This window comes from Melanotaenia boesemani, chromosome 21 (assembly GCF_017639745.1).
Source record: "Melanotaenia boesemani isolate fMelBoe1 chromosome 21, fMelBoe1.pri, whole genome shotgun sequence".
NCBI lineage: Eukaryota > Metazoa > Chordata > Actinopteri > Atheriniformes > Melanotaeniidae > Melanotaenia > Melanotaenia boesemani.
The window spans coordinates 1,729,036-1,748,181 of record NC_055702.1 but is presented as its reverse complement, the minus strand read 5'-3'; the positions used below and the strand labels follow the sequence as shown (position 1 = coordinate 1,748,181).

At 46.6% G+C, this 19,146-nt stretch overlaps 2 protein-coding genes across 4 annotated transcripts in view; both read left to right on the top strand.

Annotated features, from left to right (window-relative positions):
- The window catches only part of abca5 (ATP-binding cassette, sub-family A (ABC1), member 5), a 32,393-nt gene extending 21,282 nt beyond the window's left edge, over window positions 1-11,111 (top strand). The window contains exons 22-39 of one of the 3 annotated variants that reach the window (XM_041973532.1): window positions 50-163; window positions 520-690; window positions 772-885; window positions 1,411-1,542; window positions 3,592-3,660; window positions 3,754-3,845; window positions 4,249-4,372; window positions 4,454-4,571; window positions 4,658-4,749; window positions 4,864-5,039; window positions 5,403-5,478; window positions 5,569-5,663; window positions 6,539-6,658; window positions 6,744-6,896; window positions 8,646-8,725; window positions 8,824-8,879; window positions 9,801-10,362; window positions 11,065-11,111. In XM_041973532.1, the coding sequence (XP_041829466.1) occupies window positions 50-163; window positions 520-690; window positions 772-885; window positions 1,411-1,542; window positions 3,592-3,660; window positions 3,754-3,845; window positions 4,249-4,372; window positions 4,454-4,571; window positions 4,658-4,749; window positions 4,864-5,039; window positions 5,403-5,478; window positions 5,569-5,663; window positions 6,539-6,658; window positions 6,744-6,896; window positions 8,646-8,725; window positions 8,824-8,879; window positions 9,801-9,941 (1,923 nt within the window). In that variant the 3' untranslated portion in view covers window positions 9,942-10,362; window positions 11,065-11,111. Of the gene's footprint in view, window positions 1-49; window positions 164-519; window positions 691-771; window positions 886-1,410; window positions 1,543-3,591; window positions 3,661-3,753; window positions 3,846-4,248; window positions 4,373-4,453; window positions 4,572-4,657; window positions 4,750-4,863; window positions 5,040-5,402; window positions 5,479-5,568; window positions 5,664-6,538; window positions 6,659-6,743; window positions 6,897-8,645; window positions 8,726-8,823; window positions 8,880-9,800; window positions 10,470-10,649; window positions 10,729-10,778; window positions 10,857-11,064 lie in introns of those variants that run through there. The other 2 variants (XM_041973531.1, XM_041973533.1) reach the window with 2 other exon arrangements.
- Window positions 10,216-13,716, top strand: LOC121632928 (feeding circuit activating peptides-like). The gene is made up of 6 exons (XM_041974745.1): window positions 10,216-10,276; window positions 10,339-10,529; window positions 10,581-11,426; window positions 11,685-11,725; window positions 12,069-12,288; window positions 12,330-13,716. The coding sequence occupies exons 1-6, from the start codon at window positions 10,216-10,218 to the stop codon at window positions 13,011-13,013; spliced, it is 2,043 nt and encodes a 680-aa protein (XP_041830679.1). The 3' UTR covers window positions 13,014-13,716.
- Window positions 13,717-19,146: the final 5,430 nt, after the last annotated feature.

Genomic DNA, 19,146 nt, shown 5'->3' with positions numbered 1-19,146 from the left:
AATCGTATCGATACGATTTCAAGTTTAACGTCTTAATTTGGTTTTTCAGCTAATCTCAGATGCTACATCCTACGCTCTGGTCTACATCGAGGCCATCATGCTGGGGATGTTGGCAGCTGGAATGCCGGCATATTTTGCAATGGACCACACTCGAGATCGAGAGGTAATCAGGTCCATCCTGGTTGTGTTGATGTCATCGTTTCAGTGTGTACAGACACAGCTTTCACAAGACGCTTTATGTCTGCTCTTGTAGAATAATACGTGTTATTTATAAGCAGCTTTTAAACTCTGAAGAAAAACCTCTATTAGAAAGCTTCCTGAGTGTTTTCTCCTCATTATCTCTGATTTTACAACCGTAGCAGACTGAAACTGTACTACCAGGCCTTCGCGGCTTGTTAAAGGAAGCCAGGGCAGACCAGGTTCACACCAGCTGTTTACATCAAATGCAGCGCGTGTGAAATAAGATGGCTGACTCTACTCACCTAGTTCTTTGTTTTTATTTTATTTTTTTCTCTCTAGATTAAGTGTCGCTCTACACTGCGCATCTCTGGTCTGGTGCCGTCGGCTTACTGGTGCGGCCAGGCAGCAGTGGACATCCCCTTCTTCTACCTCATCCTGTCCTGCATGTGCATCATCCTCTTCTCCTTCCACACTGGAAACCTGCTCACCTCCAGCAACCTCACGGCTGTGGTCCGTACAGCTGCTTCACACACTCACAAGCGTCCGACATGACGTGTCAACCTTCCTGACGTCTGTTGTCTGCTCTCTCAGGTCCTCTGCACTGTTGGCTTCGGTCCGTCCATGATCCTCTTCACTTATGTGTTTTCTTTTGGATTCACAAGAGTCCAGAGCAACAGGGATTTCTTCTCTTTCATTTCCATGATGGTGAGGCCTGATAAATAGTTTAGTGGTTCATGTTCTCTCTGTGGCACACAACAGTTTTAATCTACACCCACCGTCCACTTTATCAGCTCCACCTGTACAACTTCCTGTTAACGCTAATGTCCAACCAGCCAATCACACGGCAGCATGTAGACGTGGTGAAGACAATCTGCTGGAGTTCAAACTGAGCATCAGGATGAGGAAGAAGGGGAATTTGAGCATACTTTAACTCCTGGACGAGATATAAATGTCTGGAAAACTTAAAGGGAAACTTCCATCACAGTTTAGCCCACAGAGCTGCACACTGCTGCTCCTCAGACCGCTGACGACAGACGTGACACTGCTCATCGACTCGGTGGAGTTTTGAGGTTTAACCAGCACAGCCTACCTGAGTGTTGCTGCAGACCATCACCATCCCTTTCTGACCACAGTGGTCCAGCCAGTTACAGGAAGGTGTACCTGGTAAAGTGAACAGGGTGTGTACAGTATATGTGTGTAACATCTTTAAATGAATGACTTCTTCTTCAGGTGTGTGTGGTGTCGGCCACCCTGGTGCAGTTACTAAACGACTTCCCGGACCTGACCAGAACCCTTCACAATGGCTTGTGTCTTTTCAACCCTCTGTACCCTCTGATGGGCTGCCTCAACTGCATCACCAAGGTGGGCGTTCAGAGCGGCGGTTCAGAGCGCTGTTCAGAGCGGCGGTTCAGAACGGCGTTCAGAGCGGCGTTCACAGCGGCGTTCAGAACGGCGTTCAGAGCGGCGTTCACAGCGGCGTTCAGAACGGCGTTCAGAGCGGCGTTCAGAACGGCGTTCAGAGCGGGCGTTCAGAACGGCGTTCAGAGCGGCGTTCAGAACGGCGTTCAGAGCGGCGTTCAGAGCGGCGTTCAGAACGGCGTTCAGAGCGCTGTTCAGAGCGCTGTTCAGAGCGGCGTTCAGAGCGGCGTTCAGAACGGCGTTCAGAGCGGCGTTCACAGCGGCGTTCAGAACGGCGTTCAGAGCGGCGTTCAGAACGGCGTTCAGAACGGCGTTCAGAGCGGGCGTTCAGAACGGCGTTCAGAGCGGCGTTCAGAACGGCGTTCAGAGCGGCGTTCAGAACGGCGTTCAGAGCGGCGTTCAGAGCGGCGTTCAGAGCGGCGTTCAGAACGGCGTTCAGAGCGGCGTTCAGAGCGGCGTTCAGAACGGCGTTCAGAGCGGCGTTCAGAGCGGCGTTCAGAACGGCGTTCAGAGCGGCGTTCAGAGCGGCGTTCAGAACGGCGTTCAGAGCGCTGTTCAGAGCGGCGTTCAGAACGGCGTTCAGAGCGGCGTTCAGAGCGGCGTTCAGAACGGCGTTCAGAGCGCTGTTCAGAGCGGCGTTCAGAACGGCGTTCAGAGCGGCGTTCAGAGCGGCGTTCAGAGCGGCGTTCACAGCGGCGTTCAGAACGGCGTTCAGAGCGGCGTTCACAGCGGCGTTCAGAACGGCGTTCAGAGCGGCGTTCAGAGCGGCGTTCAGAGCGGCGTTCACAGCGGCGTTCAGAACGGCGCGTCAGCTGCGTGACAATGGCTGCTCGTCCTCACATGTTCTCGTGTTTTTAGGCGTGAGCTCAGAGTGAGACATGAAACATTGTGTGGAGCTAATTTTACGCTGATCCCAGTTTTTAAACCAGTTCTGACTCCTTTAGCTCATTTTGTTGGTTTTCCAGTCACATAGATGACAAGAACCAGCAGATAAAAGTAGTTTGTCTAAGATTTGGAAACTTTTAATATTTTCGTTTAAACTTTGTTTTTCTCAGCTTTTTTTTTGTGTGTTTTTTGTGTGAATGTTTGCAGTAACTAGTTTTGTAGTTTTTAACTAAAAAACTCAGATTTTTATCTGCTTGTTTTTTTTAAATAACAACCTCAGATCCACTCAAAACTACCAAAATTTAATTTTCCTTTAGGATTTTAATCCTCAAAATGCCAATTTCATTTTTTTGCTGTGTTGTGCCCCAAAAAATTGCTTTGCCTCGAGGAGCTTTATGAAAGTAATCTAGCATTATTCTGTAGTTTCATTGTTTGAAGTATTGTATTATTTACCAAACCAAACACAAAAACGTAATTATTTTTCTTTGTCTTTGGTGGTGATTAGTCTTTAAATTCTATAAGATTAGCAACAAAATGGATTTCATTGCATCGGTATCTTTTATTTGGTATCAGATTCTCCCACTGGACACCTTCATGGCTAAAAATGTCCTGTTGACTTCCATTAAAACTACATATTTTAATCCCACTGTTTTTCCGGTTTAAAACCATTCATTCTTTAATGACAGCATTTCCTTTTGAAAGGAGGTTGTTATATTTGATCTTTTTACTGGATTCCACCAGATTCAGCTGGTTTCCCATTGTGGGCAGATGCAGGAAATTCTTGTATTTTGCCAGTTTCATAATAATACACTAAATAATACAATAATTCAAATCATTTAACTTGTATTTAAGTTTTTTAACTTGTATTTTTGAACAGCTCTGAAGTTGTTTATTTCTGAAACAAGTTGAATAAAATATTGATGTTTAATTATTTTATAGCAGTTATTTTTTGCATGTACATTATTGGCTCTGAAGGTCACCAGAGGGCGATCTAAACACGATACTTCAGCTCTACCTACTCAAGATATTATTCCTTTTATTGATTCTTTCTGTAAGATCATTTTATCCGTGACAAGCAGGAATCATCTCGCTGATGTTTATTTCCAGGCAACTTTCCTCCCCTCCGTCTATGAGGAGAACTTCCTGTGGAAGAGCCTGCTCATTTCCGTCGTCGCTGTACGTATCTGATTGAAAACAGTCAGGCTCAGACGTTGATTAAGGCTGCAGCAGAGCGTCATTTAACCCGCAAAGGTGTGTTTCTGCCCTCAGCCCTACCTGCAGTGCATCCTCCTGCTGTTCGTGCTTCGCTGGCTGGAGATCGATTATGGAGGGAGGGCGATGAAAGACGACCAGCTCTGCAGGTGATGATCAGTTTACAGATTAAAACTCCGGAAGCCACCAGAGGTTGTTATGTTTGCTTCCACCTCTGATGAAATCTTACAGGTTTTAACTTTGTTTTCACACCAAGACTGTTTACACAGAATTTATAATGGCAGAAATAATCACTTCTTTTTGGGTTTGTCCAGCAGAAACCACAGAAAGACCCTTGGACTTAAGGAGTTAAACTTCCTTTTTCCTACATGTGGGATCTAGAAGTTAACTTATTAAGAAGCAGTTTAAACTGAGATGCTATTAAATGAAGTGTATTTTGTATATTTTCTCTGCAGCCACATTGAAGACACAGCAGCCACGTGACGGTAATCTGGCCGTAAACCTCACATCACAGCTGAAAATATCCTCAAAGTTTGTTCTTTTTAAACACAGGATCTCGTCCAGGTCGAAGCCGAAATCCGAGCGAATCCCAGAGGAAGGGCTGAACGAGGATGAGGATGTTCAAATGGAGAAGGCCAGAGTAAAGGAGGCCCTCACCTGTCAGTCCTGTGAAGAGGTAAATGTGATGATGGGAGCTAGTCTCACATCTCTGCCAACCCAAGTTCACATTATTCATCTTTCCATCGTGTCCATTCAGAAACCCGTTGTGGTTGTCAGTAACCTGAGGAAAGAGTACAAGGGCAGAAAAGAAGGTTTCGCCTTCACCAAGAGGACCAAAGTGGCCACAAAGAACATCTCTTTCTGCGTTCGCAAAGGTACGTTTTGTCTTGGATTCTAAAACTTGGAATAAAAGTGAGCTTCAGTCTTCCTTTTTGAACGAGCTAAGCTGGTGTTTGTTCAGGTGAAGTTCTCGGCCTGTTGGGCCCCAACGGAGCAGGAAAGAGCACCGTGATGCACATGCTGTCTGGTGACACCAACCCCACCGCAGGCCAGGTACAGTACAGAAACCTTCACACATCTTACAAGATGAATAAATCTTTCCTGTGTTTTCCGGTGAAAGATGTTAGATGAATCTCGTCCTGTGAAGTAAATGTTTCCTGTGTGCAGGTGCTGATGGGGGACTACAGCACTGAGTTTCATCCTGTGGACAATCCACTGGAACACGTGGGCTACTGCCCACAGGTGAACCCTCTGTGGCCCAGAATCACTCTGCAGGAACACCTGGAGATCTACGCCGCCATTAAAGGCCTGAAAGGACAGGACGTCCCAGGCATCATAAAACGGTAAGTCTTCAGCTCCGACTGTTTCACAGATAATAAACAAGGCTGCACGGCTGCTGTTTTAACCCTTAAAACCCTGAGATTCAAAGCTTCAGCTGCTACATGGAGTTTGTGTGTGTGTGTGTGTGTGTGTGTATATAAAATAACATAATGACTTGGACTTGTAAGAGTTGATAATTTGTATTTTTACTTAGTTATTTTTTTACTTGTGTAGTTTTTAAAAGATTTTAGCTGTCCGTTTTTGAGATGAAACAGTCTTTTTTAGAGTTGAAACTTGGATTCAGCTGTGATGATCAGTGGTATGTGGACGCTGCTGACAGCTGCTGTTGTTGTTGTTGTTGTTGTTGTTGTTGTTGTTGTTGTCAGTGTGGTCAACGCTCTGGAGCTGAAGGACCACTTAAACAAACAAGCCAAGAGCCTGTCAGCAGGCCTGAAGAGGAAGGTGAGAATCTTATTTCCTGTGACTTTGCAGAATAAAGTTTTCTGCAGGTTTGACCGAGTCAGACTGAAGTAAACACTGCTTTGTTTCCAGTTGTGCTTCGCCTTGAGCATGATTGGGAATCCTCAGATCGTCCTGCTGGATGAACCGTCGGCAGGGATGGATCCTAAGTCTAAACAGCGCATGTGGTAAGATCACAACAAAGAACTGATAAATACGTCTGAGCTTTATGAGCCAGATACACTAAACCGTATTTTAAACATTAAACTACTTGTCATGTGGGGATTTAGTGGCGTAATGAGGATTAGGCTCTAATGCAGCCCCATCCCATCAGAGATGCAGCTTTTCACCTGTCCACTGATAACAAGCTGGATGCTCCCTCTCCTCTTTAGTCTGCAGGACATGCCGTCCATGCTTTCCACAAACTACTTCACATCTTCATCCAGGTTTCCACTTTGTCTCAGACCGTTTTAAATGAGCTTTGGTCCTGATTTTCTGAATCTTCTGATGATATTCTACACTGTAGATGGTGGATCTTCACTCTGTCGAACATTTTTCTGAAATTGTTCCAGTTTTAGATCCAGTTTGTCTCAGATTGGTGAACCTCTGTCCATCTATCCATCTGAGAGACTCTGCCTCTCTGAAATGCTCCTTTTATACCAGTCATGTTACTGACCTGTTGCCAGGTAACCTGGCTAGTTGTCCAATGCTCCTCCAGGTGTTTCTGGTTTGTACCAGGTACTTTTCCAGCCTTTTGTTGCTCCTGTTCCAACTTTTTCCATCAGATTCACTATCAGCTCATATTTTCATCTCATGGTGAAACGTCTCCGTTTCATTCTGACATGTTTTTATCTCCTTCTGGGGATAAAAGATGAGTTGATAAATACAACAGGAGATGGTTCAGTTTGACCCACAACATCCAGGCAGTCAGCAACAGATTTTAAGACGATGTTAGAAAACGACCAGAATCAAACTGGAAAATCTGGCTTCTCATTCAGGCCTGTAATTTAAAATAAACCCCGGATGGTGTAAGTAACATGTGGATCTGTGTCTCCTCCTCCAGGAGGGCCATCCGTGCTGCCTTCAAGAACCGTCAGCGAGGAGCCATCCTCACCACACACTACATGGAGGAAGCCGAGGCCGTGTGCGACCGTGTTGCCATCATGGTTTCTGGCCAGCTGAGGTTCCAGCTTCCACCTCAATTCTTGATTTTCTCTCAGATTTCTGGGTCACGGTTCCCGCAGCTTCACTCCGCCTCTCTCCAACAGATGCATCGGCTCCATCCAACATCTAAAAGGGAAATATGGTCGAGGTTACAGTCTGGAGGTGAAACTTAGGGAGGAGCTGATGGGGCTCCGGCAGGTGGCGCTGCTGCACAAAGGAATCCTCCAGATCTTCCCTCACGCTGTCCGGCAGGAGAGGTGAGGCCCCGAACCTAAATGTGTTGTTAGTCTGAGGGCCAGGAAATGACCTCTGTGCTGTCCAGCAGCAGGTATGTTTGTAGTCCACGTTGTCATGGTGATTTGTCCAGTCAGTCAGCAGATGGGGACAAAAATCTGTTGTAATACTGTGTTACATTACATTCACCCAGAAAAAGTCTCTGTTCTTCTGAATTAACAACATAAATTATTAGAAATTCCAAATTTGTGAACATGGTCTCCAGCTGGAAAAGGGTGGAGTGCTTTCTACGTCAGGAATGAGGTCCTTCCCCGAGTGGAGGAGTTCAAATATCTCTGAGTCTTCTTCTCGAGGGAGGGAACGATGGAGCGGGAGATTGGATGCAGACTCTCCTTCGGTCTGTCCTGGTGAAGAAAGAGCTGAAAAGAGAAGCTCTGGATGTCCCGCTCCACCTCCATCTGCCCTCACCAGTGGGTGGAGTGACCGAAGGAACCAGATCAAGACTGAAAGGAGTTTCCTCCTCAGGGTGTCTGGACTTAGTAATAAGATGAGAAGCTACGTTTCCTGGTGTAAATGTGTGTGTGTGTGATGATGTACGCGCCTCCGCTACATTTCCTGGTGTAAATGTGTGTGTGTGTGTGTGTGTGTGATGATGTACGCGCCTCCGCTACGTTTCCTGGTGTAAATGTGTGTGTGTGTGTGATGATGTACGCGCCTCCACTACGTTTCCTGGTGTAAATGTGTGTGTGTGTGTGTGTGTGATGATGTACGCGCCTCCGCTACGTTTCCTGGTGTAAATGTGTGTGTGTGTGTGTGTGTGTGTGTGTGTGTGTGATGATGTACGCGCCTCCGCTACGTTTCCTGGTGTAAAGGGATTTAAACTCGCTCGGCGTTTCCGTCACCGCCGTAGACTCGGCGCAGCTCCGCGGAGTCCTGACGTGCACCTCTTCCAGTCCTGACGTGCACCTCTTCCAGACCTGACGTGCACCTCTTCCAGACCTGACGTGCACCTCTTCCAGACCTGACGTGCACCTCTTCCAGACCTGACGTGCACCTCTTCCAGTCCTGACGTGCACCTCTTCCAGTCCTGACGTGCACCTCTTCCAGTCCTGACGTGCACCTCTTCCAGTCCTGAAGTGCACCTCTTCCAGTCCTGAAGTGCACCTCTTCCAGTCCTGACGTGCACCTCTTCCAGTCCTGACGTGCACCTCTTCCAGACCTGACGTGCACCTCTTCCAGACCTGACGTGCACCTCTTCCAGACCTGACGTGCACCTCTTCCAGACCTGACGTGCACCTTTTACAGACCTGACGTGCACCTCTTACAGACCTGACGTGCACCTCTTACAGACCTGACGTGCACCTCTTACAGACCTGACGTGCACCCCCGCCACGCAGATGGTTACGAGGTTACTTTGTGATTGGTCAGTTTGCGGTTATGGGTTTCTGGATTTCTGGATCTTCTCACTGAATTTGTGTGGTAACCGCCATTTTTAAAAACAACACCCAGCGGATCAAGTTGATGAGAGATACCTACCGAACTGAAATGAACCATCTAAAGAACTCCGACCTGGTGAATCTACCAGCCGATACCACCCCTGCTGCCACCTTCAGGTTAGGAGGAGAAACTGCAACACAACACCAAAACAATGCGAACCCCCCTACCCTCGAATACGAGAGCAAACTCACCGGCATCAGCTACACCGTAACCGACTGCATGCAGACGCCACGCGAGTATAAATCCAGCTTAAATGTGTGTGTGCTGCTTCACAGCTTTGCTACTCTGATGGTTTACAAGATCCCCATGGAGGACGTGAAATCTCTGGCCAGCTCTTTCTCCCAGTTAGAGAGTGGTGAGTCTTCCTGGGACACAGACACCTGATAACTCTTTCTTCTTATTATTATTATTATTATTATCATTATTATTATTTATTATTTGTTTTGTTTTCAGCCAAACAAACCTACAACTTTGAGGAATACAACTTCTCTCAGTCGACCTTGGAGCAGGTGGGTGGATCTGAAACCAGGAAGTAGCTTTACTTGTTACTTGCTTCTGTTGAGTCAGGCTGTGGTCAGAAGACATGATACCTTCACACTGCAGGTCTTATTTTCTAGTCTGAGTCTTTATTTAGGACCTCATATATGCGGGACGAGTTTAGGGGATTCTGCTCCAGGTGTTTATCCTTCGTACGTCCACACAGAACTGGAGTCAGAAACCTGCTCTGATAAGTGAAGAGCTCAGCTTTTTCTGAACAAAACCCAGTTGCATCTTTTTTACCAGCCTGGTCATCCCAGAGCCCGTTCACACCGGCATGGTGCTGCTTCCTGAAACTGAAAGTTGAGCCAAAAAATACTGAATACTGAAAGTAGTAAAGAGAGTGAAGCCCGACCGGCTGCCAGTGTTTACATACACACACCAATCATCAGATTCAGGAGGTGGAGGAGGAATTCCACCACAGAGAAAGACTTGGACAGAGGTGGAGCTGGACGTGGTGTTACAGACACCACAAAAGAAGAAGCCGACCCAGTTTACCCCTTTAATTTACAAACAAGAAAATAAAGCAGCTGTTCAGTAGATGATCTCGTCGTCGTAATTAGTGGATCATTTTTGAAGTTGTGGTGAGTGTCAGTCAATCAGGATCAGGAGTTCTGATCCATCAATAAGTTTTCATGGTTTATTGGAACCCGTGAGACGAGATCAGAAGAAGAAGAACGAGCAGCTCGTCTTCTTCTCTGGAAAATCTCCCACCTGTACGAAAAACTTCAGTCTTTCAGCCTCTGTGTGGATGTGGTCTGAAAGTGGTCTGGGTCCGATTAGAAAAACCAGAATTACCTGCAGAGTGAACACAGCCTCAGTTTCTATTCAGAGATGAACTCTTCCACTCTGTGCTGCAACTCTTCCTCCTCCTCCTCCTCCTCCCTCTGCAGGTGTTCATGGAGTTCGCCAAGGAGCAGGAGAGCGAGGAGGACGAGGTGGGGTCCCTCAGCACCACCTTCCAGTGGCAGCGGCTGCAGCACGACGGCTCCGTGGCCGTCAACCACGCCGACAGCATCGTCCACCAGCTGTGACTCTGACCCCAACCGAAGCGCCGGGCTTCATCATCTGGGGCGCCGACTCCGCCCGAGACGGCCCTGGTGGCAGCTCACACACACAGAGACTTCCTGTGTGTGTTTGGTGTGTAACCTTTGTCCACCGGATCACGCCGACGTGGGTCTGCGCTCCGTCTCAATGGTTTTATGTTTGTGAACCGGTTTCCTCACCGCCACAGAACCAAAGCAGCACGTTTCTGACCCACACCCGACTCTGAGACCAGCCCGTGGTCCGGTTGATGTTTCCACCAGCATGCTCATCCTGACGTCCACACACACTCCGACAGCTGGTGGTGTTCCTGCCAACAGCTTTGGTTTGAGAATGTCGTGTAGAATATGCACCAGTTCATGTAGCAACAGCGCCCTCTAACCTCAGGACGGAGCGGTGCAGCTGGAGGCGGTGTCTTCAGCAGCTGGAGGCGGCGCCATCAGCTGGAGGCGGTGTCTTCAACAGCTGGAGGCGGTGTCTTCAACAGCTGGAGGCGGCGTCTTCAACAGCTGGAGGCGGTTTCAACAGCTGGAGGCGGTGCCAACAGCTGGAGGCGGCGTCTTCAACAGCTGGAGGCGGTGCCAACAGCTGGAGGCGGCGCCATCAGCTGGAGGCGGCGTCTTTAACAGCTGGAGGCGGTGCCATCAGCTGGAGGCGGCGTCTTTAACAGCTGGAGGCGGTGCCATCAGCTGGAGGAGGCGTCTTCAACAGCTGGAGGCGGCGTCTTCATCAGCTGGAGGCGGCGTCTTCAACAGCTGGGGGCGGCGCCATCAGCTGGAGGTGGCGTCTTCAACAGCTGGAGGCGGTGTCTTCAACAGCTGGAGGAGGCGTCTTCAACAGCTGGAGGCGGCGTCTTCATCAGCTGGAGGCGGCGTCTTCAACAGCTGGAGGCGGCGTCTTCATCAGCTGGAGGCGGCGTCTTCATCAGCTGGAGGCGGCGTCTTCAACAGCTGGAGGCGGCATCTTCATCAGCTGGAGGAGGCATCTTCAACAGCTGGAGGAGGCATCTTCAACAGCTGGAGGCGGCGTCTTCAACAGCTGGAGGCGGCATCTTCATCAGCTGGAGGCGGCGTCTTCAACAGCTGGAGGAGGCATCTTCAACAGCTGGAGGAGGCGTCTTCAACAGCTGGAGGCGGCATCTTCAACAGCTGGAGGCGGCGCCATCAGCTGGAGGAGGCATCTTCAACAGCTGGAGGAGGCGCCATCAGCTGGAGGAGGCGTCTTCATCAGCTGGAGGCGGCGTCTTCAACAGCTGGAGGAGGCATCTTCAACAGCTGGAGGAGGCATCTTCAACAGCTGGAGGAGGCATCTTCAACAGCTGGAGGAGGCGTCTTCAACAGCTGGAGGCGGCATCTTCAACAGCTGGAGGCGGCGCCATCAGCTGGAGGAGGCATCTTCAACAGCTGGAGGAGGCGCCATCAGCTGGAGGAGGCGTCTTCAACAGCTGGAGGCGGCATCTTCAACAGCTGGAGGCGGTGCCATCAGCTGGAGGAGGCGTCTTCAACAGCTGGAGGCGGTGTCTTCATCAGCTGGAGGCGGTGTCTTCATCAGCTGGAGGCGGCGTCTTCATCAGCTGGAGGCGGCATCTTCATCAGCTGGAGGCGGCGTCTTCATCAGCTGGAGGCGGCGTCTTCATCAGCTGGAGGCGGCGTCTTCATCAGCTGGAGGCGGCATCTTCATCAGCTGGAGGCGGCGTCTTCATCAGCTGGAGGCGGCGCCATCAGCTGGAGGAGGCGTCTTCAACAGCTGGAGGCGGCGTCTTCAACAGCTGGAGGCGGCATCTTCATCAGCTGGAGGCGGCGTCTTCATCAGCTGGAGGCGGCGCCATCAGCTGGAGGAGGCATCTTCAACAGCTGGAGGAGGCGCCATCAGCTGGAGGAGGCGTCTTCAACAGCTGGAGGCGGCATCTTCAACAGCTGGAGGCGGTGCCATCAGCTGGAGGAGGCGTCTTCAACAGCTGGAGGCGGTGTCTTCATCAGCTGGAGGCGGTGTCTTCATCAGCTGGAGGCGGCGTCTTCATCAGCTGGAGGCGGCATCTTCATCAGCTGGAGGCGGCGTCTTCATCAGCTGGAGGCGGCGTCTTCATCAGCTGGAGGCGGTGTCTTCATCAGCTGGAGGCGGCGTCTTCATCAGCTGGAGGCGGCGTCTTCATCAGCTGGAGGCGGCGTCTTCATCAGCTGGAGGCGGCGCCATCAACAGCTGGAGGCGGCGCCATCAACAGCTGGAGGCGGCGTCTTCATCAGCTGGAGGCGGCGTCTTCATCAGCTGGAGGCGGCGTCTTCATCAGCTGGAGGCGGCGCCATCAGCTGGAGGAGGCGTCTTCAACAGCTGGAGGCGGTGTCTTCAACAGCTGGAGGCGGCGCCATCAGCTGCAGGAGGCATCTTCAACAGCTGGAGGCGGCGTCTTCAACAGCTGGAGGCGGCATCTTCATCAGTTGGAGGCGGCGTCTTCATCAGCTGGAGGAGGCGTCTTCATCAGCTGGAGGAGGCGTCTTCAACAGCTGGAGGCGGTGTCTTCATCAGCTGGAGGCATCTTCAACAGCTGGAGGCGGTGTCTTCATCAGCTGGAGGCGGCGTCTTCATCAGCTGGAGGCGGCGTCTTCAACAGCTGGAGGCGGCATCTTCATCAGCTGGAGGAGGCATCTTCAACAGCTGGAGGCGGCGTCTTCAACAGCTGGAGGCGGCATCTTCATCAGCTGGAGGCGGCGTCTTCATCAGCTGGAGGCGGCGCCATCAGCTGGAGGAGGCGTCTTCAACAGCTGGAGGCGGCATCTTCAACAGCTGGAGGCGGCGCCATCAGCTGGAGGAGGCGTCTTCAACAGCTGGAGGCGGTGTCTTCATCAGCTGGAGGCGGTGTCTTCATCAGCTGGAGGCGGCGCCATCAGCTGGAGGAGGCATCTTCAACAGCTGGAGGCGGCATCTTCATCAGCTGGAGGCGGCGTCTTCATCAGCTGGAGGCTGATAATCTGAATGTACGTTGGGCCGTAACCCGGCGACGGCTCCGAGGGTCGTCCTTTCATCTCTTTTACTTTGGTGCCACTTTTAAAGACACAGCTGTTTAGTTTCTCTAGCTTAATGTGTGTGTGTGTGAGTGTGTGTGTGTGTGTGTTGTACATACTGTATATTCCTGCATCATCTGGTGTTTGTACATGGAGGTGCAGCGTTGGTTGGACACCTATCGGTAAATTGTAATTTTTACGCGGCGTTCAGGTGAGACGAGGTTTTCGGGTCAAAGGGAACGAATTTCTTTTATTTTGCCTCCACTGAGCCTTACAGACACAAACCCTTCAACGTTGCTGTTCTGTCTTTGTGTTGTTTTTCTTTAAAGAGATTTTATTTATTTTTGTTTAAAACTGATGTTTTTATTCCGTGAAGCTTCCTGGCGAACGCCGTCGTTTCTCCGTTCACGTTTATTTTGTGGTTTTGAACCTGTGAAGCGGCTTGAACGTCCATCCAGGACAGAGTTCCTGCACATCTCTGACGGCTGCGTCACATTTTCCTCCAACACCAAAACTCTCCTCGGCTGTGGGACGTGGAGCGACTGCAAGGGAAGAAGCTTTTCCCTAGATTTTCCTGGTGGTGGTAAAATTGCACTATTTCTGGGAAATTTTCTAACCGTTCTTTGTATTATGCAATCTTTGTAAGATTCTGTGTGCACTGATTTTCATTTTTAAAGACTGTGGTTTAAGTTGTGCTGTGTTTGCCTCGTATCGTCTGGATGGTCTCTATACGACCTTCCCATGAATAAATGTTTATTCAAATATTTATAATCCTTGTTTTATTTTTGTGCATTAAATGACGTTTAAACTGAAGCCAGAAAGTCCAAAGTGTTGAAGGTTTGACGCTCCACCGAGGACGTTTGGTACAAATACACAAGTTTTCCTTTAGGTTTTTACATGTGCATACACACCCATATCACTGAACAGTAACCATTAAAAACAAATATTGGTTTTGTATATTTCCGTATCATGAGAATTGTGCCCAGCACAAGCACACATGGGCTTACAACACACTATAAACCTGGTCCATTCAAAGATGGCAAGAAGAAGAAAAAAAAATCATAAATAAAAATGAACAAGCTTTGTGCTGCTCCACACGGGGAGAGAAGGGGGAAAAAAAGGCTAAATTCTTTAGTAGACCAAGTTGTTCCCCTTCATGTCCTGCAGGACAATAACGCAGAACATGAATATAAAGATATTTTTGTAGTAAAAACAAAGCAGGTCTATAATTACTTTTATGTTTACAGGATAAAATATGCTTAATGGTGATGTCAAACCCACTCGATTTTTTCAGAAATCCTTTATTTATCTAATTCTAAGCTAACTGGGAAAATGTTCCATCGTGTTGATTCATGACATCAACCCGGTCCTCCACTTCCTGCTGAGTAACCCCGTGTTTAGCTGTGTTCCGTCCACAGATGCATCATCCTGTTGTAAACATGACTAATCAGGCTTTCCAACCATGTAGAAAACAAGACGAGTTGGGTTATTAAAGGGGAGAAATAATCCAGCAAACACACGTTTCCTTTCTTTTGTGCTCTTTATTTTATTATGAAATCTTCACCGGAAATACTGATGTCATTGTGTTCGCCTTGACTTAACTTCCGCCTTTGAATGTTTGGCGCCATCTGGTGGTCATTTTTTAAACTGCATCTTCAATGTTTGGGGAATGTGGTGTATTAATGGTTCTTGTTTTTCTCCTGGATGTTTCTCTGAATTCCGAATGGTTAATATTTCAACGTTGTTATAAAAATTATTTGACATTTTGTGCTCCCATGTCTGTTTTAAAGCAGTTAAAACTGGTTTTAATTGGGTTTGGCTCATGGTTTGAATGGTTTGGCTCCCTCTAGTGGTTACCGGACATAACCGCAGCTCGGAATTACGAGCGCGGGTCTGGCGCAGGGCTCTACAAAAATATTTTATTGTGTTCACTTGAGGTTTATGATGGTGCAGTAAAATATTTTTACACACTAGTTTACATCAGTAACTTCCCACAGTGAACTAAACCAGATCATTCAAATCAGCAGCAGTGGAAATATGACAAATACTGACATTAACATTTTTTTCATCTGTTTGAGCTGGTTTTGGGGCTTTCAGTTTGTAACTTATGTTTTCTATTCAAATTGTATTAACAGTACAAATAAACAAACAAAAAACAGTACAACAAACATGGCAACACCATTTTAACACAAGAAAGGGACACGTTTCCCAGAAAATGAACCAAAAGAAAAGTGAAAAAAGAAGAAACATAAAAACATACAGATGTACTAATTATTTTCATTGTTTAAAAGTTATATATACTATTCATTTTCTTGATAAATGTAATTTAAAAATTAAAAGTCATATCTTGTTAGCCAATGAACATGTACTTGTTCAGATGAAGCAGAGATACAAGTTTAGATGAACAACAGAAAAAGTTTTCCCAGTAAAAATTTAACAACAGCATGTTCACATGTTTTAATCCTATATTAAAAAAACGTTCAGAAATCATGTTCAAAGCCAAGATTAAGTATCAGGTATTCCTTGGATGGGTTCATGTCACTGATCATTTTCACATAATCCTTTACTGTAGAAGCTACAGGAAATTTAACATACTGGCCTTTTTTTAAACCAACTGAACTTTCAGAAAAGTGCTTAGAAATCCATTTTCTGGGAGATAAAATTGGTTATTTTTTGCAGATCACGTGTCAAACTGTTTACTGATTAGAGAGGAAACTGTAAATGAACGTGATTCATCAGCAGATTTCGGGACCAAAGCTGAGGAACCGTCGCTTCGCATAAACTGAACATAAACTTGGAACTAAACGTTTCAAATGCAGAATCTTTCCAGAATTATCTCAGATATTTATCACAGACGTGGATTCAACTAATTCTAATAAAATAAAGATTTGCTCCTGATCTGGACTTTTAGTCTATAGCCGGGTTTCCGCCTCTGGTTTTAGAAATTGTGTCTATTCACTGCCCTCTTGTGGTCAAACGGCAGAACTACAGCACACAGTAGTAACTTTGGAGTCAGTGTACGCGGAACAGACTTCCGGTTGTTGCTTTAAAAGTAAAATCAGAGGCTGATGAACATCCCAGCGTCTTTTCTTCATGAAAACTTGATTTAAACAGGATTTGGTTTAAGGAACAGATCGTTAGTATGAACCTTCTGCTGGTTCCTGTGTTTCATGGAGGAATAAAATGAAGGTGGGGTTGAGAGGACAGCGGCTGCGTCCTGCTGGCTGATCCAGTCTAACAGCAGATGCAGCTCGTTGTTTTCAGCTTTAAGCTGAAACATCTGAAACAGGTTTGTGAGAGTCTGAACTGAGACAAATGGCGGAGCGTGGATCTGCGTCACGTGACACCCAGAAAGCTCCATAGATATCTATACAAAGGCTGGACGTCTCACCGCGCTGTTGGCCAATGGGCCGAACGGCCGCAGCTGGCGGCCATCTTACCACAGGCAGCTCGCGCACTCATAACATTGTTTTTAATGGTGCATGAACTTTATAAATAACCACAACTTGCTCAATTTTATAGCGACTTTAAAAGGTTTTGGTTCGTTATAAATGCCAGAGATGTAGCCATGACAACGCATACTTATAACTAAAGATTATATAAATTTGAATTATTACATGTTTAGTTTAAACATGTAATAACTGAAATTATTTTATTATATTAGTAATATTTATATTGTCATAACACATTATACTGCACATTATACACATTATACTTTATTTGCATTCTCTTCAATGTAAAATCTTGGACAAAATGTAGAATATTTACACATGCAGGAATGCAGCGTGTTGAAAGCCCCACCCTGTACAGAGAACTTCACATGGAGACACACAGCCTATAAAACACAGTTTGGGTTAAACCCTGTGAACAGGACTGTGTTGTTGAGTTTTTTCTCTGGAAGATTAGCGGAGCCATCTTGGCGATGTGGTGCAGCTTTAGCTTTAAAAACACACAACTAATGTCAGCAGCATGGTGGTGGTTACTGTCTACGCCGTACTGTGTGCAGCCGATGTGCTCCTCCAGCAAAAACCATGGATGTATTATAGAACTGGATAACGGACTGAAAATGGGGGCCCATTCATTTCTATGGAAGTTGCTCACCCAGCGCATACGCCGAAAAAGTTCTCAGGCTTCCGGGTTACTTCCGCATATTGGGCCCATAGAGCATGCGCAGTAGTGTCACCTCCCATCATGCTTCACGTCACTGTGAACGAGCAATGCGCAGCCCAGTGACCTGATCCAGCGACGCGCGGTCACGACATTAATCTGCAGTATGAGAGCTGTACAAACTCAGATGATGATTTTCTACGGCACACGATCGGACCTCGATGTAAAGTAATGATATAATATACGTGGAAAAAGTTGTGTAGTAATTGTTAAAATGATGGTTTGTTTTAATCTGATGAATTTCTATATGGGATTCGTAATAGCCCAATATAAGTCAGTCTATATTGTATATTTGTATAATCCCGTGTCAAATTTTCACGATGACTTACAATTCCTACCTTTATTCATGAATAATTTCAGGCACGTCTTTTGTAATAAATGTTAGAAGTCCTTGTTAATGCATTATTTCATTGTGCTACCCATGCATATTCTCTTTATTTTTCTGCTATTCCCTGGATGACACCAAGATTATCAATTGCGTCTCTTAAAATGTTCCTTTCTTGTGTTTTGCCGGATTCCACTTTGTTAAATGCTGCAGTTTTTTAATTGACAAAGAAAAAAAAACTTTGTTTAAACTGAGGACTATGTTAAGGAAAACTAGGCCACTTGGGTTATCACCATTCTATATTTATTATGTAGTTATGTATTTTATGTATCGTGATTTCCGTTAGGGATTGAAAATGGTTTTGTAGGCTATTTTACCTAACTTGGCGACATTGTGTCGCTGTCATGAAATGGCTCAACACTCCCAAAATATTTAACTGTATATGTATAACAAAATATCACTGACAGCGATGCGTCAAGACTGTTATTCATATTTTATTTGAACTAACGAAAATAGAATAGCAGCTCATAAGACAAAATATTTTAATTAAAAAAAATTCTATTGCCCTCTGGGTGAACAGTGTGATTAAACTACTTAACAAAAAGTGAACTAATGTGAACCAAAATATAAGAAATTAACAAATAAAAAAAAAGCCACCCTCACTTTCCCCGATCTATTCATGGGCTGAATCTCTCTTTACATAAAATAAACCAGTAAAACGCACTATCAGGTGGTTTAAACAGGTGGTCGTAACTACAACCTAGAGCTAATTAGGATTTAGGTCACAATGCGTTTAAAAACAGGAACTATCATGCATGTAATATCAAACATTAAGAATACAAATGTATTAAGTTACTCGATATCAGAAAAAAGAAACTTAACTTTAACTTAACTTTTACGAACAGCTTTCCCATCATATTGAAGTCAACAGCCGTCCTCCTCGCTCCCGACACAGCATGACCGCGCTTCGGCAGTGCATGTGCACAGCCGTGACGTCACCGGAGAAATACAGACTTTTCTGTGGCTTTTATGGCCTTTTGAAAAATAATTGACGGATTAAATGTCCATGAATTAAAAATATTGAATAGAAAGATTAGTAATTAGCTGTGTTTAAAGCTGAAGACGTCCTGTCAACAGTTTTACAGCCGTGTCTTTTACCATTGTGGCCTATGGGAAAAATGCTTTTTGGGCCCCATGGGATTTTTTGTTGCAGTACCACGAGTGGCCACTGGGAAAAATCGGCGTGCCGCCATTGTTCAGTCCGTTATCCAGTTCTTATAATACATCCATGGCAAAAACACATCCTCCTTCGACTGGATCCTCTTCCTACCAGGTACAGGACCTCCAGCAGTCTGATGGCTGTGATTGGCTGGAACTTGCTGATACCTGGCGAATGAGCCGCTCTGCTGTTTGTGCAGAGGAACCCTGTGGTCGCCGCGTGAGGACGCTCGAAGCTCCGCCATAAAGCAGATATCTATGCAAAGCTCAGGGAACAGCAGGGAACATCTGTCCCAGGTGGAGGACGCTGAAGCCGGACAAAAGTTTCCGGTCCGACGCTGAAGTCGCCTGTTTTCTGCTGGACACGTCACTCCTCCATCATCTTTTATTTTTATGTCCAGGAAGAAGAATTTCTCTTCACACGAATGTTTCCAGGATTTATGTGTAAAACCTTCCCTTTTTATGTAGTTCTAGATATTCTGACGG

Bases quoted from the DNA above. Each gene is read 5' to 3' on its own strand.
- LOC121632928 (XM_041974745.1), top strand. From the start codon at position 10,216: ATGCTCATCCTGACGTCCACACACACTCCGACAGCTGGTGGTGTTCCT. The intron at 10,277-10,338 runs GTTTGAGAATGT...CTCTAACCTCAG, and splicing joins TGTTCCTGCCAACAGCTTTG to GACGGAGCGGTGCAGCTGGA. The intron at 12,289-12,329 runs GTGTCTTCAACA...CAGCTGCAGGAG, and splicing joins GTCTTCAACAGCTGGAGGCG to GCATCTTCAACAGCTGGAGG.